This window comes from Bidens hawaiensis, unplaced genomic scaffold (genome assembly GCF_021521415.1).
Source record: "Bidens hawaiensis isolate Kalapana, Puna unplaced genomic scaffold, B.hawaiensis_p1.1 tig00025998_1, whole genome shotgun sequence".
Lineage (NCBI taxonomy): Eukaryota > Viridiplantae > Streptophyta > Magnoliopsida > Asterales > Asteraceae > Bidens > Bidens hawaiensis.
Genome location: NW_027494180.1, coordinates 90644 through 111857, shown reverse-complemented (window position 1 = coordinate 111857; position 21214 = coordinate 90644). Strand labels below are relative to the sequence as shown.

At 42.4% G+C, this 21214-nt stretch overlaps 1 protein-coding gene and 1 pseudogene across 2 annotated transcripts in view; both read right to left on the bottom strand.

Annotated features, from left to right (window-relative positions):
- LOC143572726 (monooxygenase 1-like) overlaps positions 1 to 18512 on the bottom strand; it is a 52642-nt pseudogene extending 34130 nt beyond the window's left edge. Inside the window, exons 1-2 of the transcript XR_013142312.1 lie at positions 18283 to 18512; positions 17518 to 17565 (exon numbers count right to left, since the gene is read on the bottom strand). The product of XR_013142312.1 is annotated as a monooxygenase 1-like (transcript). The remainder of the gene's footprint in view (positions 1 to 17517; positions 17566 to 18282) is intronic.
- Positions 14357 to 15835, bottom strand: LOC143572725 (uncharacterized). The gene is made up of 2 exons (XM_077057799.1): positions 15346 to 15835; positions 14357 to 15022 (listed from the first exon to the last, which is right to left on the bottom strand). Exons 1-2 carry the CDS (start codon positions 15824 to 15826, stop codon positions 14376 to 14378), a joined length of 1128 nt encoding a protein of 375 aa, XP_076913914.1. The 5' UTR covers positions 15827 to 15835; the 3' UTR covers positions 14357 to 14375.
- Positions 18513 to 21214: the final 2702 nt, after the last annotated feature.

The following is a 21214-nucleotide window of genomic DNA, read 5'->3' as shown; positions in this document are numbered from 1 at the left end:
ACCTTAGTCCTAAGAATTCTGGAAAATTATATTCTTGTATACAATATTCATGAAATCTAAAGTTGGATGCAAGATATGAAAGACTAATTGATATAATATGGTTTTTGGAAATGAAAACTTTGAAAGGAAAGATCATGGAGATTTGGTAAGGAAGAATATCGTGAGTGTAATTTGTGGAGGATTTTTAGGAGAAAATTTTAAAAACATAATTAAATGTATATGTTTGTTACATTAATTATCTACACACAAAGACCAACATACCCTTGTTCTCTAAATTAGTAAATATTTCTTTTATAGTTTATTACAAAAGTGACATTATTAATATGGACCATAGATTACACATATCAATTGTCTAGATCTATTTTTCGCACTTCTTGCAGTAAAAGAACTTCTCTCCTGAACCATCCCCTATATATATATATATACTAGTTTTTATCCCCCGTATTACAGGGGTTGCTTTATATTATTTGTTCTAATATTTATTTATTTTTTGTATTTATATTTTTTTTATTGTATGTTAATAATATACTTTTGGTTTGATGATAAATTGTTTGACAAATAAATGAGATATAACTCGGTTTAAAAACTATATGGTTTTGATGAGACCCAAGACTCGTTTATTTCTTTTATATAAAATTGGTTTTTTAATTATAAATAATATTTATGAAAGTTAATAATATACTTATGGTTTGATGAGACCCAAGACCCGTTTATGTTTTTTACTATCAAATTGGTTTTTAATTTAAATAATATATATATCTTTTTTAAAATAAATAAGATATTAATTTTTAGTATATCCTATTTTATAGGATTTTTACATCAATAATTTGGTGAGAATAATTTTTTATTGATGGAGATGTTATAACCCGTTTAAGGAATATCTGGGTTTGGTAAGACCCATACCCATGAATTCGGGTCAAATGCATGAGAAGCCACCATTTAGAAATCAAGCAAATCTGGTGACTCCAAAAAAGGGGGAGCGACCACATCGCGACACGTAGGATTTTTTGGTTTTCGTTTATATATATTATTTATATATATGGTATAGACAGACTCTACATCTCATAACTGCTTCACCCCTTATCCAAATTTCTTTCGAAATGGCGTGCCTACTAAGATCTGTGTCTTTGTTTGTCTCATCTAGGGCTGACATTATGGTGAATCTTCACCTCAGTTTATCTGCCATGACGGCTCTATTTAACCCACCGGAGCATCGTCAGAATGACGTGATCATCGACTCGGACTGTCTTTACCATGCGGTTTCTATGGAGGATGGTCGTTTTTTGATGGTTCAGGCTGGCCAAACCGCACCTATTGGAGCACACAAGAGGTGATATATCTTGCGTTCATGAATGATGCATATTTGTAGTTCATTTGGGGCATAATAGTGTGGAGAAAGTAAGACTTCAAGCGAACCATCATGGCGTTTGGCGATGTTCTCATTCATGATTTCAATGATATTATTAGATACAATATTGTCAAATATAACGTCACTAAATACGGTAACATATCAAATGTAAATAAGGCAAAATATATGGAATATCTCCTATTTTTTTATTATATATCTTCTACTAATAGAAAATTATTGCGGATCACCCACAAAAGCACTTGACTCGACTGTCATGTTTCAAAGAGAAGAGAAAAAGGAAAAAGAAACAAACATGAGAGTACTACAAGAGAAATGTGTTTGATATTGAAAGTCACATTTTTTATTACCTTACATACGTAATTTCTTTATTTATTTAGAACAAGTACACAAAACGATAGGATAAACAAGTCGAAATATTACAGAACAAATTCAAGGCTCCCTTTATATATATAGGCGGTCATGTAAACGGGTGCGTCATTTGGAAATCAAAATTAATTTCAATGTTCTATAGAGTGGCAAAACCCATGTGTAACATTTACAAATACGAATATGCGATGGATGTGCTTTCTAAAATAGTAAAAAAGACAAACTGATAATCAAATGTCCATTAAATAGGGCCCGACAATTCAAACATACAAATCAAGTAGTGAACTTTAGTTACGCCCTAACAATTAAAACACACAAAATTAATAAATCACCACTTTATTTAGAGATTGCCTGAAGAGGTAGGTTCCCGCAAAGCCCAGTTGGACCCACAAGACTCACCTTGAAAAGGTACGTCTGCGCAAAGATCAACTGGATCCGCAGGACCCACCATTCTCAGAGAGATGAAGACCTTACACGCAGTAAGCCAGCTGTTCCCGCAGGAAAGCCTCCCTTGGTACAGTACCCTGCCTGTCCCCGCAGCTGTGGGTACAAACCAAGAAGGAAGGCTACCCGCACTAACAGTAAGGCTACACGCATAAGGCACTAACTCTTATACTTCAGCAATGTCACCTGAAGAAGGAATGAGCGTGGCGGGAATATTCCCGCCCAAAATAGCCAGTCCGTACGCTTCTAGAAGATCTTTTGTACTATACCTACCAAGGTATGGACAAATAGACAAGATCTGACAAAAGCAACCCATGAACCAATCAAAGGGTGACAGCTCACTGACAATAGTACGAGGAGGAGCACGCTCCAGTACAAAATGTCACTATCAGCCGCTGCCTACCCACCAACTCCCATCGTGGCACGAACGTAGCCCATAGTTGGTGGAAAAGGAATATTATATACAGCTGGCCGTACCTGCTTGGAAACCTACCTTCGGCTATAAATACTCCAACACCCTAGAACGGTATCATCATCTTCTCTCTAGCTATTTCTCTTTATATACACTTATATTCAGAGCAATCTAGTTTGATTCTCACGCCGGAGGGTGGTCACAAGGAGGAACCCCCCCTTTCTCAGTGACGAGCTTACGGTGTCTGTTTTGCAGGTCGAGAAGAATAACCATCTTTGCCGGACCTAACCCTCGTGGGAAACATCTACTTAACCCTAAGATTATCCTTAATCTATCGGGGTCACTTAGTGTTTCTTCATTGGCGCCATCCGTGCATTAAGCTAGAACTTACTCTTCTTTTTCTCAGTTTTTTCAAACTTCTGGAAAGATGGTTAAGGTTACTCCGATACCAAAGCCACCGGGTAACCAAGAAACTCCGGTAACCACAACCCCAGCTACTGGGGGGAACACCGATGAATACATGATTGTTACGAACACTACCCCGGTTACCCAAGCCGGGGCAAGTGGAGTAAACAATCCTCTCCTGGGATTCATTGATACCCAGTTGGGGAAACAACAGACGAGACTTCCCCGAAAAACACCAGAACAAGTTAAAGCTTGGGCGGAAGCACGTCAGAAAGAATTCCAAGCCGAGTTGGGCGAACATTTACGTTCACTCCAACAGGCCAATGACAAATTCGGAAACACTCGACAACAGCTCAACATGAGCAATGATTGCGAGTATGTGGACGATGAAGATTGGGAAGAGTCTGACAGTGACGCAAACCCACGTTATAAGGCGAAAGGGAAGCGTAAAGAAGCAGACTTCCACTCGAGAAGAAATTTTGAAGAAACTTTCAAACCAAAGAACACGGGGGGAAACCCACGTGACTTCTCCAAAACTTTCAGACCAACTGTTGCGAATGCGGGAACGTCCAAATTTGCAAGGGACATTGCGGAAGCAATCGCTCCAAAGAGTGCCAAACAGATGTCAAACATAGGCACTTACGATGGCATATCTGACCCGGACGATCACATGAACAGATTTATCTCGGGGGCAACCGTCAGTAATTGGACGGAACCCACGTGGTGTTACATGTTCCAAATGACGCTCGTCGGGGCAGCCAGAGCGTGGTTTGATCGTCTACCGGTCCACCACATCTACGATTGGGCAGACTTCCAGCACAAATTCAGTCAGCACTTCAGTCAACAAAGAAAATATACTGAAGAGCAATGGACGATCCTCAACTGCATCCGCGAAGAAGACGAATCTTTGCTAGACTTCATCACTCGCTTCAACTCAAAGAAGCTAAGTCTGGGCACTATTAGCGAAGATCTTGTTCGCGCCGCTTTCATCCAGGGCGCTGAGTACCCAGAGCTCATCCGCACGTTGACAGGTAAAGACGGCATGCCATCCGCGTGGGATGCCATCATGACGGCAGCTAAACGCTTTGCCGAAACAGAGAAGCAACTGGGTAGAAATCTTCCCCAGAGCACAAATCTCTATACTCAGAGGACAAGAGAAAATAACGCCCGTACCGCCCGACAGAACAAAAAGAGGAAGCTTGGTATCTGGCAGTCAAGGGTAAACTTTGACACCTCATCCAGCTCTCGCCCTCTCTTATGCGGAAGGGACAACATGCAGTCGTCAAACCAGAATCCCAGATGGACGCCACTCACCAAAAGCGTCACCGAGATATTTGCCACCGAGAAGCTCCCATGGCCAAAGGCTTCATTAATCCGACAGCGTCAAAACGCTGATCAGAGCAAATCCTGTGACTTCCATGGGACAAAAGGCCACACCACGGAGGAATGCACATCCTTGAAGGATGCCGTCGAAACATTCGTCAGAGATGGGAAACTCACACACCTCGTGGCGTCAATCAAGAACGGAGGGAGGAAAGACAATCGGTACAAGGGCAATGGACGGAAGCCCGTCGACATCAGCATCCACATGGTTCATGGCAACATCAGAGAAAGAAAACGACGAACAACAGAGCCAAGTGCGTGGAAGGAAGCAGAAGTGTGTTTCCCGCGTGTGCCGGGGGGCCCAACAAAGAAGGCCCCATAGTCATCAAAAGTCAGCTGGGGCACTACATCACCTCCCGCACCCTTGCTGATAATGGCGCTTCGTCAACAGTCATGTATAGGCAGTTCTTCGACAAGCTAGACGACGAAGACAAAGAACGCCTAGAAACAGTTTACGCCTCGATGGAAGGGTTCGACGGCAGCACAAACACCCCCTTGGGAATCCTATCTTTCCCCGTCACTCTCACGGACGGGAAGTACTCCCGCACAGAAGACGTGGACTTCGTTGTAATGAGGAAGCCACACCACACATACGACATTCTCTTTGGGAGAGATGGGATGGCAAGATTTAATGCCGTGGTGTCTTCGGTCCATGGTATGATGGGATGGCCAACAGCTGAGGGCGTTTCTATGATCACGGGCATTCCCCAGGTATGCATCGCATCTTTCTCATCTAAACCCAAACCAAAGATGGCTAAACCAACCACCTCTGAGCCAGAAGAATGGGCCTTCAATGGCAAATACCCTGACCAGGCCGTTACCATTGGCCCAACGATCACTAATCCCACACGCACCTTACTCAATGTTACAAAAAAACGCTGACATCTTCGCGTGGACACCAGCTGACATGACTGGTGTACCTCGAAGTAAGGCTGAGCATAAGCTCAAGTGTGACCCGGCGTTTGCGCCGGTCATACAAAAGCGTCGCGTAATGGGTGCTGAGCAGGCTAACGCGTGTAGAACCCAAGTCAAGGAACTCCTTGACGCAGGCATCGTACGCGTTAGTAAATATCAAACATGGGTTGCAAATCCCGTCATGGTACCAAAATCCAACAAACAACGGCGCATGTGCATAGATTTCAAAGACCTAAACAAAGCATGCCCCAAGGATTGTTACCCGTTACCAGAAATTGACCTTAAGGTAGATTCATTAGCACCGTTTCGCCTTAAATGCTTCCTTGATGCGTATAAAGGGTACCATCAAATCCACATGGCTGTTGACGATCAGGATAAAACCGCATTTCGGACGCCCGATGGCACATTTTGTTACCAAATGATGCCATTCGGACTAAAGAATGCCGGATCCACATACCAACGCCTGATGGACAAAGAGTTTCATACCCAAATCGGGAGGAACTTGGAAATTTACATGGATGACTTGGTCATCAAAAGCCTCGAGCCAGAGGCGATGTTGAAAGACATTTAAGTAACTTTCAACACGCTCAGAAAGATAAACATGAAGCTCAACCCGAGCAAGTGTTCCTTTGGGATGGAAGATGGGAAGTTCTTAGGAGTCATCGTTACCAAAGATGGCTTCAGAGCGAACCCTGACAAGGTTAAAGCCATTATGAAAATGGAATCACCTACTACCATCAAACAGGCTCAGACACTGAATGGACGACTAGTCGCACTCAACCGCTTTTTGGCAAATCATGCGGATAGGTCGTTCCCATTCGTGTCAACATTGAGAAATTGTTTGAAGAAAACGCACTTCCGCTGGACACCAGAAGCGGAAGCAGCTTTTCAAGAGATTCGGTCACGCTTGGTCGAACTCCCAACACTCACAGCACCAGAAGTGGGGGAGGAATTAATTCTCTACCTCTCCGCCACAGACAGAGCAACCGGGGCAGTCCTACTAGTAGAACGAAAGGGCATCCAGATGCCCATCTATTATGTAAGCCGCGTCTTAACAGACGTGGAAACCCGGTACTCCACCCTGGAAAAATTAGTCTTAGCGCTTGTACAGCTTCACGCAGGCTAAGACGATATTTCCAAGGCCACCCAATCACCATTCTCACCAACTTCAAACTTGCAAACGTTCTTGGCAAACCCGAGTTGTCAGGGCGCCTTGCCAAATGGGCAATTGAGTTGGGAGAATACGCGATAAAGTACCAGCCAAGACCAGCCATAAAAGGCCAGGTCTTGGCCGACTTTATTGCAGAAGTCCCCGCTTCGCAGGAAAAAGAGTGCCAGGAAGAGGCTCAACCCTCTCCAGCACAAGACATTAACGATGTCTAGCGACTCTATACTGATGGAGCAGCCAACAACGAAGGTTCAGGCGCAGGGTTGAAACTAATTAACCCAGCAGGCCAAGAGTACACTTACGCTATTCGGCTGGATTTCCCAAGTACGAATAATGAAGCGGAGTACAAAGCATTATTGGCCGGATTAAGAATTACGCGTAAGATGGGGGTGAAAAACTTGGAAGCCCACGTGGATTCCATGCTAGTAGCCAACCAGATAAACGGGACGTACACGGCCGTGAACGACACAATGGCCCTGTACCTCGCACAAGCAAAAACCCTTATGCGCGATTTCAACGATTGCAAAGTTGTGCACATCAAGCGAAGCGAAAACAAATCTGCGGATGCGTTAAGCAAGCTTGCATCGTTAGCCTTCACCCACTTGGGAAAGGACATCCGCGTTGAACTTCTTGGAGCACCATCAGTCCCGCACAAGGAAATTTTTGTCATCCAAACCGGCACGGTAACATGGATGACGCCAATCATAAATTACCTTGCGACGGGTGTATTACCAGAGTCAAAGACACATGCAAGAAAGATACGCTGTAAATCACTGAACTATCAACTTGTTGATAACATACTTTACAGGCGTAATTTTCTTGACCCACTCCTCAGATGCGTTGACGACCAAGATGCCGACTACCTCCTAAGGGAAGTACACGAAGGCATCTGTGGAGTACACGCAGGTCCACGCGCAGTTGTAGCTAAGCTAAACAACGCGGGATACTTTTGGCCGGGGATGCACACGGATGCGCTGGCCTACATCAGAAAATGTAGGTCCTGCCATCTCTACGCACCCAACACGCATCGCCCGAAGAACGAACTTGTTCCAGTCACTTCTTCATGGCCATTCCAGAAGTGGGTCATCGATGTGACATGCCCATTTCCCACAGCAGCAGGGAACGTTCAGTTCCTAGTGGTAGCCATCGACTACTTCACCAAGTGGATAGAAGCAAAACCCCTAGCCCAAACAACCGCAAAACATATCAAAAAATTTATTTGGGAATTTATTATTTGTCGTTTTGGACTTCCACAGAATTTGGTGAGCGATAACGGCACCAACTTTGCTGACCAGAAGCTACAAAAGTGGCTGAAAGAGCTTCAAATCACCCACACCTTTACCTCAGTGGCACACCCGCAGGGTAATGGTGAGGTGGAAAGAGCAAACAAGAGCATCGTCGACGGCATAAAGAAAAGACTCTTGGAGCATAGATCCGGCTGGGTGGACGAAGTTCCACATGTCCTTTGGGCAAACAGAACGCTGAAAAAAGCAAGCACGGGTGAAACCCCGTTCAGCCTCACCTATGGCACTGAAGCCATGGTTTCAATCGAGATTGGTCTACCCTCACCAAGAGTCATAACTCAACCGGAAGACAATGATGCAGAAAGACGGTTAGACCTTATGCTAACCGAAGAGCGCAGAGACTTAGCCGCAGCGCGTGAAGAGAACTACAAGCGACAAATGCAAAAGTACTACAACACGCGGGTAAAACTCTGCAACTTCAATGTCGGAGACTACATACTGCGTAACAACGAGGCTTCGAACCAGGAGCGCCCAGGAAAGCTGGCCCCGGTCTGGGAAGGGCCATACATTATTAAAGAAGTTCTGGGAAAGGGCGCATACCGGCTCGAAAGGCTCGATGGCACCCCCATCCCAAGAACATGGAATGGAGCTCAATTACGCAGATGCTACATGTAGATCAATTCCAAACTTGTAACGAACAGGCCTAGAGCCACTTCTAATGGAAATGATTATCCTTGTCACATTGATGTTAATAGTCTTACCTTTATACTTATGAACTGACCACACTGATATGCCGGTATTCACCGCATAAATAAGTGAGGGAGGAAGTAAGTCGTTGCGTGTGGAAAGCGGCACAACCCGCATAAACACAAAAACAGTAAAAAATTCTAAGGGGAAGATGAGGAAAACCTTCACGCAGGTCAGATATAGATGAAGTTTGGTCATCCTACTAAGTGAAAGTGACGGTCCTACCCGCACAATCATGATAGAGGAAACAGAACATTAACCTATTATCTGACACGCGTCGAAAGGTTAACTTATTCAAAACACTTAGAAAATTGCTAAGTTAAACTAAAATATGCATGAGCAAATCATATAATGTTTACAAGGCAAGGCATTAACAAAACATTTATATTCACGATAAAAGATGTTCAAACATTACAAAATGGCTAGGTATCTACCCGCCTACAAAAAATGCAAATCTATCCTAACTTAGAGGATTCTGAAGATTCAGGCTTCAGGACCACTTCCCCCAAACCCACTTGAACCCGCACCATCAGTCGGCTGCGGCGGTTCGAAGAAAGCTTTGAGAACAGTTAGCCCGTCATCAGCATCAGCAACTTCATTAACCTTTTCCACGACCGGATGAGAGAAAGAAGCATACTGGTTCACAGCTTGATCATAGGCAGCTTCAGTGTCAACATCGTGTAAAGGAAATTTGGAAGGCGGGATGCCTTTCTCTACAAATCCTAGACCAAGTAAGAAACCAGCTTTCTCTCCATCCTCATGACAAGCGTTGAGGGCTGCGCTCATGGCATCATCATAGGATGTGTTCGCGAAAATCCGATGCACAACCTACAAAAAAAAAAAACTTTTCTAAGTATAAAGAAAAAGAGCAAAAAGCAAAGAATGGAGCTATGCGTACCTGCGGCAACGCTTCTCGTAGAAGCCAATACTTATTGGACAGAGCCTTCTGAAGGGTAGCTTGAGCTTGATCGCGGGCGCGTTCGGCCTCATTCTTGCTAAAGTTGTCTAGCAACACCTCCTTTGCAGCAGCCTCCTCAACGCCTTTAAGTTTGCGCTCAGTGCGATCAAGCACACCCCTCTGATCCAAGAGCTCCTGTAGCTTCTTGGCGTCCTTCAGAGCCAAAACCTCATGAGCCTGCTGAAGCTTCTCCAGTTTATCTTTCAGTTCTTCATTTTCAGCGCGTAGAGGCTCAGCAACAGCTTCAACTTTGGAGGCCCTTTCGGTAGCATTGCGCGCAGTTTCCTTGGCCAACCTAAGCTGTTCGTTAACAGCTTGAGTAGCCTTGGAACGGGCCTCATGCCTAGCTTGCATTTCGGCCTCAAGGTCCTTGAAGGCCTTTTCTCTCTCAGTAACGACGGCGGCAAGCTTCTTATTTTCCTCCCTCGGCGATCGCACCTGAGCCCCCTCCAAGCTACGCGCAGTCCTTAACTTATCGTTTTCACGACAAAGTAATTCGACACGCGGTTGCATCCGGGCGAGGAGAATTCGGAGCTCGGTGGACAACCTACCCTCCTGGTAGCTAATCATTGCCTCCCCCAATGCACCACTTGGAGCGGCATGGCGCGCCCAATCGACGCAGTCTGCAGCCGTCCTTAGAGTTGTTCCTCGGCGGATATTCCACCTTGGAGCATACACCTCATTGGAATCCGAAACTGCAACAACAAAAAACAGTTAAGAAAAAATGACTAAGGACGGATAACAGGCTAAAGTAACCCCACGCACCTGTAGGGTCGATAACAGGCCGATAGCCGCTAAACCCATCACCCGAACCTAAAGGATATCCATCCAGGAGGTCAAGGAGATGGGAAGGAGGCAAAGATCGGACCCCCTCATCAACAGAGGTAAGTCTAGAGGTCCCAACTCCAAACATACCTGAAGAACTGGCCAAGGACGAAGTAGTCGTTGACGCCGAATGTGACACCGTAGAAGTCACAAAGGTAGAGACCATTGGAGATGAACTCATATGAGATGAACTCATAGCGGCTGCAGTCGCCGCAGATGAGCTCATCGCAGAGGAGCTCATGGAAAAAGTCACCGCCGGTCCGGTGAATGACGTGGTAAATATGGCACTGACGGCCGGCGATGAAGTTGAACTGCTCAACGCAGCAACAAAAGTGGACGCCATCGTCGGCATAGCAGCCACGACGGACGACGTCATAACCGGAACAGTTGCTTCAACAGTATAAGCAACTGAACCAGTACCAGAAACAGGCGCAGCCGCCTGGGTCATCGCCTCGGATAGGTTGACCAAACCTATCGTCGTGGGTCCTGAACTAGCTCCTCCCGCACCACTTTCTTCAAAAGCAGATAAGTCCACTCCTGCATAAAGAAAAAAATATATAAAAACAAATGCGGAAGGAAATGCGGAAAAGGTACACAAAAAGTATACTTACTGGTTTTCTTGATCTTGAAAGCCCTGACAGGCGGAGATGGACCCGATGAAACTGGCCTCTTCACGCTAGTTACCTTCGCAATGGTCTCGTCACCACCACCAAGGTTCCCCGCCGCCTCCTCACTTTCAGTCTCGGAATCAGACTAATTCCCCAGGTCAACGAAGGTAGCAGCCTTCGTTTTGCCCTTCACGCCAGCCGCCTTCTTTTTCCTCACAATAAAAGTCCCATCTGCGGATCCCTCATCAGAAGATGACAAGATCAGAGGAATTCCAGCAGAAGTTTGAGCATGAAGAGGACGAGGATTAAAGAACTCCTTACCTGGCCGAGCGGCGCTTAAAATGTCATGGCCTGGCGGATAGACCTCTACGAATCTATCCGCAGTCTTCTCCAAAATGGGCAACTCTTTCTCATCAAGGTCACGAGTACCCAACCGCGCGGGACCACCAGTCTCCCGCGGGTGCAAGAGCGACTGTAAGTCGTTCCCCTCTGAAATAAAAATGATAATGTTAGAAGGAAATCCTAAACCAACACAAAAGACGGAGCATACCATAAGGAATATAGTTCAAACCGTATTCAAGAACGATGGGTATCTGTGGTGTCCCAGACCCGGCATCCTTCCACACGCGGCTCATCCCAAGCATGAACATCCCAGACTCCGCGAAGCGATAAACAGGAGTCTGAATATGGGAAATCTTGGTGAACCATTCCGTCTCCTGGTAATTGGAAGCCGGAAGGTTAGGGAGTACCCTCCCATTCTTGAACGTCATCGCGATGGAACGACACGAGCGGAAATGAAGAAAAACTCGCGCTTCCAAGAACGAAGACTACGCTCAGTAGCACAGATCTTCAAACCCTTGATTCGAGTGACAAGGGTATACCAACCCTGGACGCACCTCCAGGTATAGAAGGTCATCAGGCGGTCGACTCGAGGCTCGATATCCAAAATACGGCACACCGATTCGAAATGGCGAACTTTAGCAATTGCCATTGGGTGCACCTCCGTCAAATGAACACCGTGTTTCTCCAAAACACGGTATACGAACTTCGTTAATGGGAATCTTAGATTCCCATATAGGAAGAACGAAGCGTAAACCCCTATCTTGCCCTTAGGGGCATCGTACACCGTCTGGTTGGCCTCCGGAAACTCCGGCTCATAGGGCTCCAACATGAATTTCTTGACGATGTAATGGTATACATCGACAGAAAGAGTACACTGACACTCGCCAGCAGTACTCTTATCGTCCTTATCGGACGTAGACGTCGGATTCTCGGGGTAAACGTCGGACTCCTCGACGTTAACCTCTGGGTCATGAGAAGAAGACATTTTTTAATGTTGAGGAAAGAAAGCGGTTTCAGGAGAATGCTTGCCGGAAAAGATGAGTATTCGCCGGAAATCGCTTAAAAGGAAAAGGAGAGTGAAGTGAAGATAATGGACGAAATACACCCTCTCCCCCTTATATACTCATCGCAATGAATGCGATGAATTTAATGCGGATGAGAGAGAAAGCGCAGGCGCAATGACACGGCGACACGTGTGGATAAAGCAAGCTGGCAACAGGTGTCGGAATGGTGCGTGTCATGAAACTCGCGCCCACGCGCCTAAAAAAGCGTCCTGATTGACCACATGCTGTCACGTCGTCATAACTTCCTGCACATCCTGAAACCGTCAGAAGACGCCAACGTCCCTTTAACCGTTTGGACTGTCCTTATCCTTTCACCAACTCTCTGAATTTTAAAAAGATTCAAAAATAAGAGGGAATATACCCCCTTACCTTGGAAAGCAAGAAACCATAAGACAAGTGCGGGTACAGTGTCAAGGCGAAACCCTTCACATACTTAGCACTTGCAGGGAATTGAAACCAAGAAGATCGATCTTATGGGCCATGCTTGCGGAAAGAGAAATAACACCCCCGCATGGCGGGAACGTTGAGAACTAGATTGTTTGAAGCTTCAAGGTGGAATTGGTTGTTTAACATAACTGATCACTATGTCTAAAACTACCAAAACCTCGTGGAGAATCTACACAAGTGAAACTCAACGCTCCCGACTTGCGAAGAGGTTACACATCTACCCGCATCGTACCCAAAGATCAAGCAGAAAAATCGGGAATTTTCTGCAAGTGACATTAGGAAAACCGCGGGAAGAATCCCCACGGAGAACCTTAAAAAACGAAAACCCCTCTTTAAAGCCTCTTGCTTAAAGTCCAAAAGTTCCCCTCACTTATTAACAATTCATGAGAAGAACAATGGACTGGGGGGGACTTGAAGAGGTAGGTCCCCGCAAAGCTCAGTTGGACCCGCAACTCACCTTGAAGAGGTACGTCTGCGCAAAGACCAACTGGATCCGCAGGACCCACCATGCTCAGAGAGAAGAAGACCTTACACGCAGTAAGCCAGCTGTCCCCGCAGGAAAGCCTCCCTTGGCACAGTACCCTGCCTGTTCCCGTAGCTGTGGGTACAAGCCAAGAAGGAAGGCTACCCGCACTAACAGTAAGGCTACACGTATAAGGCACTAACTCTTATACTTCAGCAATGTCACCTGAAGAAGGAATGAGCAGGGCGGGAATATTCCCGCCCAAAAGAGCCAGTCCGTACGCTTCTAGAAGATCTTTTGTACTATACCTACCAAGGTATGGACAAATGGACAAGATCTGACAAAAGAAACCCATGAACCAATCACAGGGTGACAGCTCAGTGACAATAGTATGAGGAGGAGCACGCTCCAGTACAAAATGTCACTATCAGCCGCTGCATACCCACCAACTCCCATCGTGGCACGAACGTAGCCCATAGTTGGTGGAAAAGGAATATTATATACAGCTGGCCGTACCTGCTTGGAAACCTACCTTCGGCTATAAATACTCCAACACCTTGGAACGGTATCATCATCTTCTCTCTAGCTATTTCTCTCTATATACACTTATATTCAGAGCAACCTAGTCTGATTCTCACGCCGGAGGGTGGTCACAAGGAGGAACCCCCCCCCCTTCTCAGTGACGAGCTTACGGTGTCTGTTTTGCAGGTTGAGAAGAATAACCATCTTTGCCGGACCTAACCCTCGTGGGAAACGTCTACTTAACCCTAAGATTATCCTTAATCTGTCGGGGTCACTTAGTGTTTCTTCACTTCTCAAGCAACGTGTTTCACCAACACAATGGCTCCTCAATACACAAACAATAAAATGTATTCTCCATAAGCTTTTGGAGAAAAAAAATAAAGATGTAGATATTCAAGTCCCGGATCGATAATCAAACACGATATAAACAAATAACTCTTGTTTATTAATCAGAAAATATAACTCAAAAAACCTGATTACAAACCCTCTCAACCTTAACTCGGTTTAACTCTTGATGAACCCTAACTCGGTTGCATCTAGATGAACCCTAACTCGGTTACATCTTGTGTGTGCCTCATGGATGAACCCTAACTCGGTTGCATCTCACACCACCTTCTATAATGTCTAACCATGACTTGGTTTACATAGACTAACCTAACTTGTTAGACAAGACATTACCAAATATAATATAACCTAATTATTGGGTTGGGCCTTACACTTAGGCCAAACAACAATTAACCCAACAATCACCCCCGCAATTGTTGTACCCCAGTCACCCGACTCACCCCCTAATTTCCTACTCGAAATTGGCGGGTCTTCAACTTCACGCTTGTCAACAATCTCTTGATTCTCCCGAGGCTTTTCATGATCTCTTGCAATGTTCTTTCGGCTCCACTTGGCTAGAAGACACACGTGCTTCGTTTGATCATTAGACGCCTTCCCTTGGGCTTGAATCACTTCCTTGACCACACGTTTAGTTTCTTGAACTCTCTTCTTTGGACTTTGGAATTTGGAACTTGGATCTTTGATTGGAATCTGACTCGTAACCGGCTCGTCTTCTTTCAGTCCAATACTTTGAAGATCCCTACCTGCAAAATTCTTCATTCCACTTATAGCTCGTTTACCGGGACTTGTTATCTTGAGATTAATCTTGTACAATCGATTCTTGGTCCTTGTCACCTTCATCAAAAGCTTACCTGTATCATCTTTCATGGTTAGCAAATCATGTTTCATGTGAATCTCGCATCCACCTTCCGTTGCTTGACCAAGACTTATGATATTGCACTGTAAGCTCGGAATGTAGTAGACATCGGTCAACAAACGTTGCTCCCCCGTTTTTCCTTCAATTAAGACCGACCCTTTCCCTGAATATCAATACAAGATTTATCTCCGAACTTCACCGTTCCCGTGACTTGTTCATTCAATTAATAAAAATACGATTTATTACCCGTCATGTGATTCGATGCTCCGTTGTCGAGATACCAAACATCTTTCTCCATCGGTTCAGTTTCGAAACGCTTTGGAATCACACCATCTTCATTCAGAAAAACCGTTTTCTGATCACCTTTTATCATAAATAAACTTGGATCAAAATCATCAATTTTGTTCAAATTAGATTCTTCCTTTTTCTTCATACGTTCCGGACACGTAGACGCAAAGTGACCAAACTCATCACAACGGAAACACTGAACCTGTGACATATCCTTTCTTCTCCATTGACGATCCTTCCTTTGACCCGTATACCTTGACCCACGATGTTGACCATCTCGGTTGTCACAACCATCTTGATCCTCATCCTCTCGGTCTTGACCTTCGGTTTCCCGGCCTTTTCCACGTTCCCATGAACTCGGCCAACCCTTACTTCGGCTACCGGACTGATCATACGACTTCCCTTTGTAATTACTTTCTGTCCGATTGAAAAGTAACTGACCTTGTGAATTTGAAGCGCGTTCTCTCCCTCGTAGACGTTCCTCAAACGCCTTAAGTCTTCCAACAACATCTTCAAACCTCATACTATCGAGATCAACCGTTTGCTCGATTGAGGCTACCAGGTTGAAGTATTTGTCTGGAACTGCGTCAAGTAACTTTTTCACCAATACATCTTGCTCGAATACGTGACCAAGACCCGTTGCCTTTGAAACCATACCAGTTATTTTTCCCGCAAACTCGCCAACAGTTTCGACTTCCGCCATTTTGAGTTTCTCAAATTCACTTTTCAATGTTAGTAGTCGAGCCTTTTGGACTCGCTCGGCCCCAACAAACTTTGCCTTCAAAGATGCCCGTATTTCTTGAGCATTCTTGTATTGAAAAACCTGAAGAAGAATATTACCTTCCATAACTTGGAACAAAAACGACCTTGCCGTTTTATTCTTCTTCGCATCAATAACGGCACCCTCATTCGGTTGAACAACTTCCCATAACTCTTGATTATCCAAGATCGCTTCCACCACAATCGCCCATGTGATGTAATTAGTTTCATTCAGTTTTGGAACCTGCAACGATATCCCCCCACTCGCTTTGGGTTGGATTACTGGCTCTTCCTTATTACCTGCCATTGACGTTTTCGGACACCCTTGCTCCACTACGTTGGAACAGATACGAACAACTCAGTCCCGAACAACTTTTCAGAACCGAACCCGTTTACTCGCAAAAACCCCGGTCACGAATACCTCTCGACAACCGAATTGCGTGCAGATAGTTTTACTTCAGTAAAAATTGCTTAAATAAAGTATTATTGTTTTTTTTCTTTCCTCGTACCAGAAAATCACCAATTGTGTGCAGACTTTATTGCAACAAATATATTTTTCCTCTTCGAAACATGTGCAGACAAAAGAAAACAAAATACCGTCTGTTTCTTCTTCAACTTAATTGTTTCCCTTTAATCACACCACACACAAAAAGAAAAGAAACTCCCGTTGACTTTATGTTTCTTGAAGTTGAATCTTGCACCAAAAGTAATTGACGTCTTCTTTGTTTAACCACCAAACAGAAAAAAAACCAAAGTTGCAATAACCTTGTTCAACCAACAACTTTGTTCAACCAACAGCGATCGAACCCAATCCTCTTATCGGTGCCGCCAACAAAACGCCGCATGCGCCAATGGTAACTTCTCCTCAAGCCACCGCTCTCTGCCGTACGATTATCGATTTCTTGAACTTGGCTCTGATACCAATTCAAGTCCCGGATCGATAATCAAACACTATATAAACAAATAACTCTTGTTTATTAATCAGAAAATATAACTCAAAAAACTGATTACAAACCCTCTCAAACCTTAACTCGGTTTAACTCTTGATGAACTCTAACTCGGTTACATCTAGATGAACCCTAACTCAGTTACATCTTGTGTGTGCCTCATGGATGAACCCTAACTCGGTTGCATCTCACACCACCTTCTATAATGTCTAACCATGACTTGGTTTATATAGACTAACCTAACTTGTTAGACAAGACATTACCAAATATAATATAACCTAATTATTTATTTGGGCCTTACACTTAATCCAAACAACAATTGACCCAACAGATATTGCATATATTGATATTGGACTAATGTTGGATTAAACGTATGAGGATAAATAATATTCCGTAAACTAATAGATCATGGGTATTATTTGTATAGATTTAAATCCACCACCTCATATTATTTTTCCTTATTATATTGGCAAAGGGCAATCATGAAGAAAAAAAAAACAAATTAAGGATCAAAATTCATTTAATATTATACAATTCAACTTTATTTTCACATAAACAAATCTTAATTAAAAATATAAAAATTAACCATAAAACAATTTTAAATGTCATTAATTAAGTTCCTAAACTTGTAAAATCTTACAATGAGATTTCTTGTTGTCTCCCTCCATCAAGTGATACGACTCTTTCCCTGTACAAGGACATGTTATCGCCGTTAACTCATTATCAAAAATATATACCAAAGAGTGACGAACATGATATAATTGATATTTGATGACTAAGTTCATGAAAGCACACATACCATAAATGACAAAACTTCGAACTTTTAAATTTACTAAACAAAACGGATGATAAAAATTCTTTAAAAATAGATGTCCGTAAAGGTACATATTATTCTTGTTGGCTGCTTCGGGTTAATTGGTTTAAGTTGACGAACCCATGTGCGATTCGTGTTAAACTTATCAATCTTAACCCGTATACACATAAAACCTTTGCAAGTTGCAACATATACATACAACCCATGCATCTTTTTATCTACACAAATCAAAAGGGTATCGTTTGGAGGTTAAACAAATTAGACAGGTTGATTGTATACCGAATTCATTTGTTGTTGCCAAGTTCTTTTAACTTTTTTTTTCTTTAGTCTCTAATTTTGTACTATTTGTATTATTGTATACTGAACATGGTTTTTTATTTGAATTTCTTATTTTCTAGATATAAGTTTATGAATCGTGTAATAAGTCCACCTCCAACTATATATTTAAGAAAAAGAAACCGAAAATCTTTTTTGTGTACATAGACTCAAACCATATTCATTTGATAAAAAATAATTGTAAGTTTCATGTTTCATGTTGCCATGTTATGAAATTAGTTGAACGAAGCAAAAGAAGTGGAAAGTATAAGCGACCTTTGAAGAGGGATAGCCGTGTGACGTAGAATATCTGCCACACCAAGCTGATCCAAAGCTCGCCACCCATTTGGCCGGATTCCAATAGCTGCTCCTGTGTTGTTCCTCAGACTTTCTGATCTTTCCATTATTATGCTTTTAATCCCTTTCTTTTGAAGCGTGAGGGCTGTGGCTAACCCGCAAATCCCATCGCCGATTATCACCACTTCTTCATCGTTCATCGTTACTTCTCAAAGACTGTTATTTCCTTTACTTTTTTTTATAACTAAATTCAGTGGTTGGTCGTGGCTTGATTATATATAAAGCATGCCACACAATAAAATCAAAGAATGTTGGGCCCTCTGCCAAAAGAGTCGCACAAACAGTGTGGGACAAAAGATTAGTCTCTGGAATATGTTGGAATCGTGACGTCTTAAAAATTAAAAAAATGGCAAAAGTAATTCCATGAATTATTTTAAAAATAAAATACTCAGATTGTATTCTCAATAGTTGATTAAGATAATTTATATAAAATGACAGTTTTTCTCGTTAACTCAGGTTACGTGACTATTTATACAAAATCAGGGGCGGATTTATGTACTATGTTCCGGGTTCACGGGAACTCACTGAGTTTCGGATTTTATATAGAATGGCTATATAAAATATGAGAGTGAACCCATATATATTTTGTAAGTGAATATATTTTCAAATTGAATCCATGGTCTAGTGGTAAAGATTCTCAATTTCTATTGTTGGAACCCGTTCTATAATCCCTCTTTTGCCGGGTTTTTTGCTTCTTCTTTTTGTTTTGTTCTTTTTAAATGGCTAATTAATTGGGGTTTATACTTTATACCCTATGCTCATGACATCGGAAGTCAAAATATAACTCAACATACAATAGCAGGCTAGCGGCCACATATTTCAACTCCATTAGCCCCTCACATACAACATCATAATCTCATTCTTCATAGGTATTTTTTTATTTGGTCCGGCCACCGCCCTCCGCCTCCGCACCACCCTCAACCGCCTCCCCTTGACCCTTAAATTCTTTTGTTAATTTTATGTTTTGACTTTTGATTCGAATATTTTTGTTTATATGTTGAAATAAGAATTAAAATTAGAATGAACAATGAACGAATTATTATGTTGAAATTTGTTAATTGACTTGGATAATTCTACATTGTTTTGCTCACTAGCTTCAACTTGTTGTGGCTCGTACAACCAAACATCATGAAACTTTTAATTTTTATTAAGGAAGTATCAAATTTAATAAATGTTGCTGCATCTTGCAACCGAATAGATTTAATAAGAGAAAGCCAAAGGAGAAATATTGGAATAGATTTACAAACGAATAGATTTGACCATGGCATTTGTGTCATGTGTTTTTAAATTTCTAATGATTATGTTTGCTTTTTGTTATTGTATCGTATTTTTATTACGCGAACTGTGAAACAACCCGAACCGTTGAACCGACCCGAACTAACCCGAATAGTGAACCCACTGAAAAAAAAATTCTAGATCCTTCACTGTATAAAATGACAATTTTTTCCGTTAAGTCATGTTACGTGACTTTTTTATGAGGACAAATTGATCATTTAACCTATTTAATTAAAAATATTTAATTAAATAACAAAAAAATTAATTAATATATCTTAAATATATATAAACAAAACCTCTAAAAACTCCCTGGTTGCTCCACATCTTCTCTCAATCCACCATATTGTTTTATTGTAAACGGTGGTTTCTCATGCATTTGACCCGAATTCACGGGTATACGTCTTACCAAACCCAGATAGCCCTTAAACGAGCTATAACATCTCATTAAATTAAAAATTAGTCTCAACAAATATTTGATATATAAATCTTATAAAATAGGAATATACTAAAAATTAATATCCGATTTTTTTTTAAAAAAAAGATATTACTCCCTCCGTCCCTCTACAAGTGTCATTGTTTAAAAAACACAAAATTTAAGAAAATTTGAATGCTTGTACTTTTTGATTAACAATGACTATATTGCCCTTTATATATATAAAAAGACAAAATTTAAGAAAGTTTGAATGATTGATTTGTATAAGGGTAAACTTGAAAATTAGTTAATAAATTTTAAAGGTGGACATTTGTAATGGGACAAACTAAAAAGGGAATTTGGACACTTTCAAATGGACGAAGGGAGTATTTAAGACGCAATTTTATACTAAAAAAAGCGAGTCATGGGTCTCACTAAATTCAAATAGTTTTTAAACTAGGTTATAACTAGGGGTGGGCACGAAACCGTATTGGTACCGGCCAGTACCGGTACCGAATATATTGATCCCGAAAATCGCTAATTTTTGGTACCGGTACCGGTACCGAAATATTCGGTTCGATACCGGTACGGTACCGGGATTATATCGGTACCGATGACGGTAAATACCGGTACCGTACCATACCGATCCCGAAAATTAAAACTTTGGTACCGGTTCAGTACTGACGGTACCAATCGGTACCGGTACCGATTTTGCTCATCCCTAGTCATAACATCTCATCTATATATGTGAAACACTTTTACCATCAAACCATAAGTATATGATTAACTTGCTCACAATAAATTAAAGTAAAATCCAACAAATATATAAATATTATAAACGTATAATATATTTACAATCCCTTGTAATACGAGGGGGATAAAAGCTAGTACATATATATAGAAACCTGCTAGTCATTCTCTATATCTATTTCCTATATTATTATTTTTAAGCAGAAGAACAAATAATAATAATAATAAAAATACCATTCAATTAGATAGAGAGAAGCGAACAAACTTTAGACGTGGTTTTTTTAAGTTAAGAGCATCTACATCAGTACACACACCATAAGGTCTGGGTGATATAGCAATAAAGACAAACTTGAGGTGGCATGAATCCATCGTTGTGATGTAAAAGTCTAAGAAGTTGATCCTTAACTAAAACCT

Excerpts from the sequence above, each read along its gene's own strand:
- LOC143572725 (XM_077057799.1), bottom strand. The coding sequence starts at position 15,826 with ATGGTTTCAAAGGCAACGGGTCTTGGTCACGTATTCGAGCAAGATGTA. Across the intron at positions 15,023-15,345 it reads TTTCCGTTGTGATGAGTTTG|GAAAAACGGGGGAGCAACGT; the intron begins GTCACTTTGCGT and ends TCTTAATTGAAG.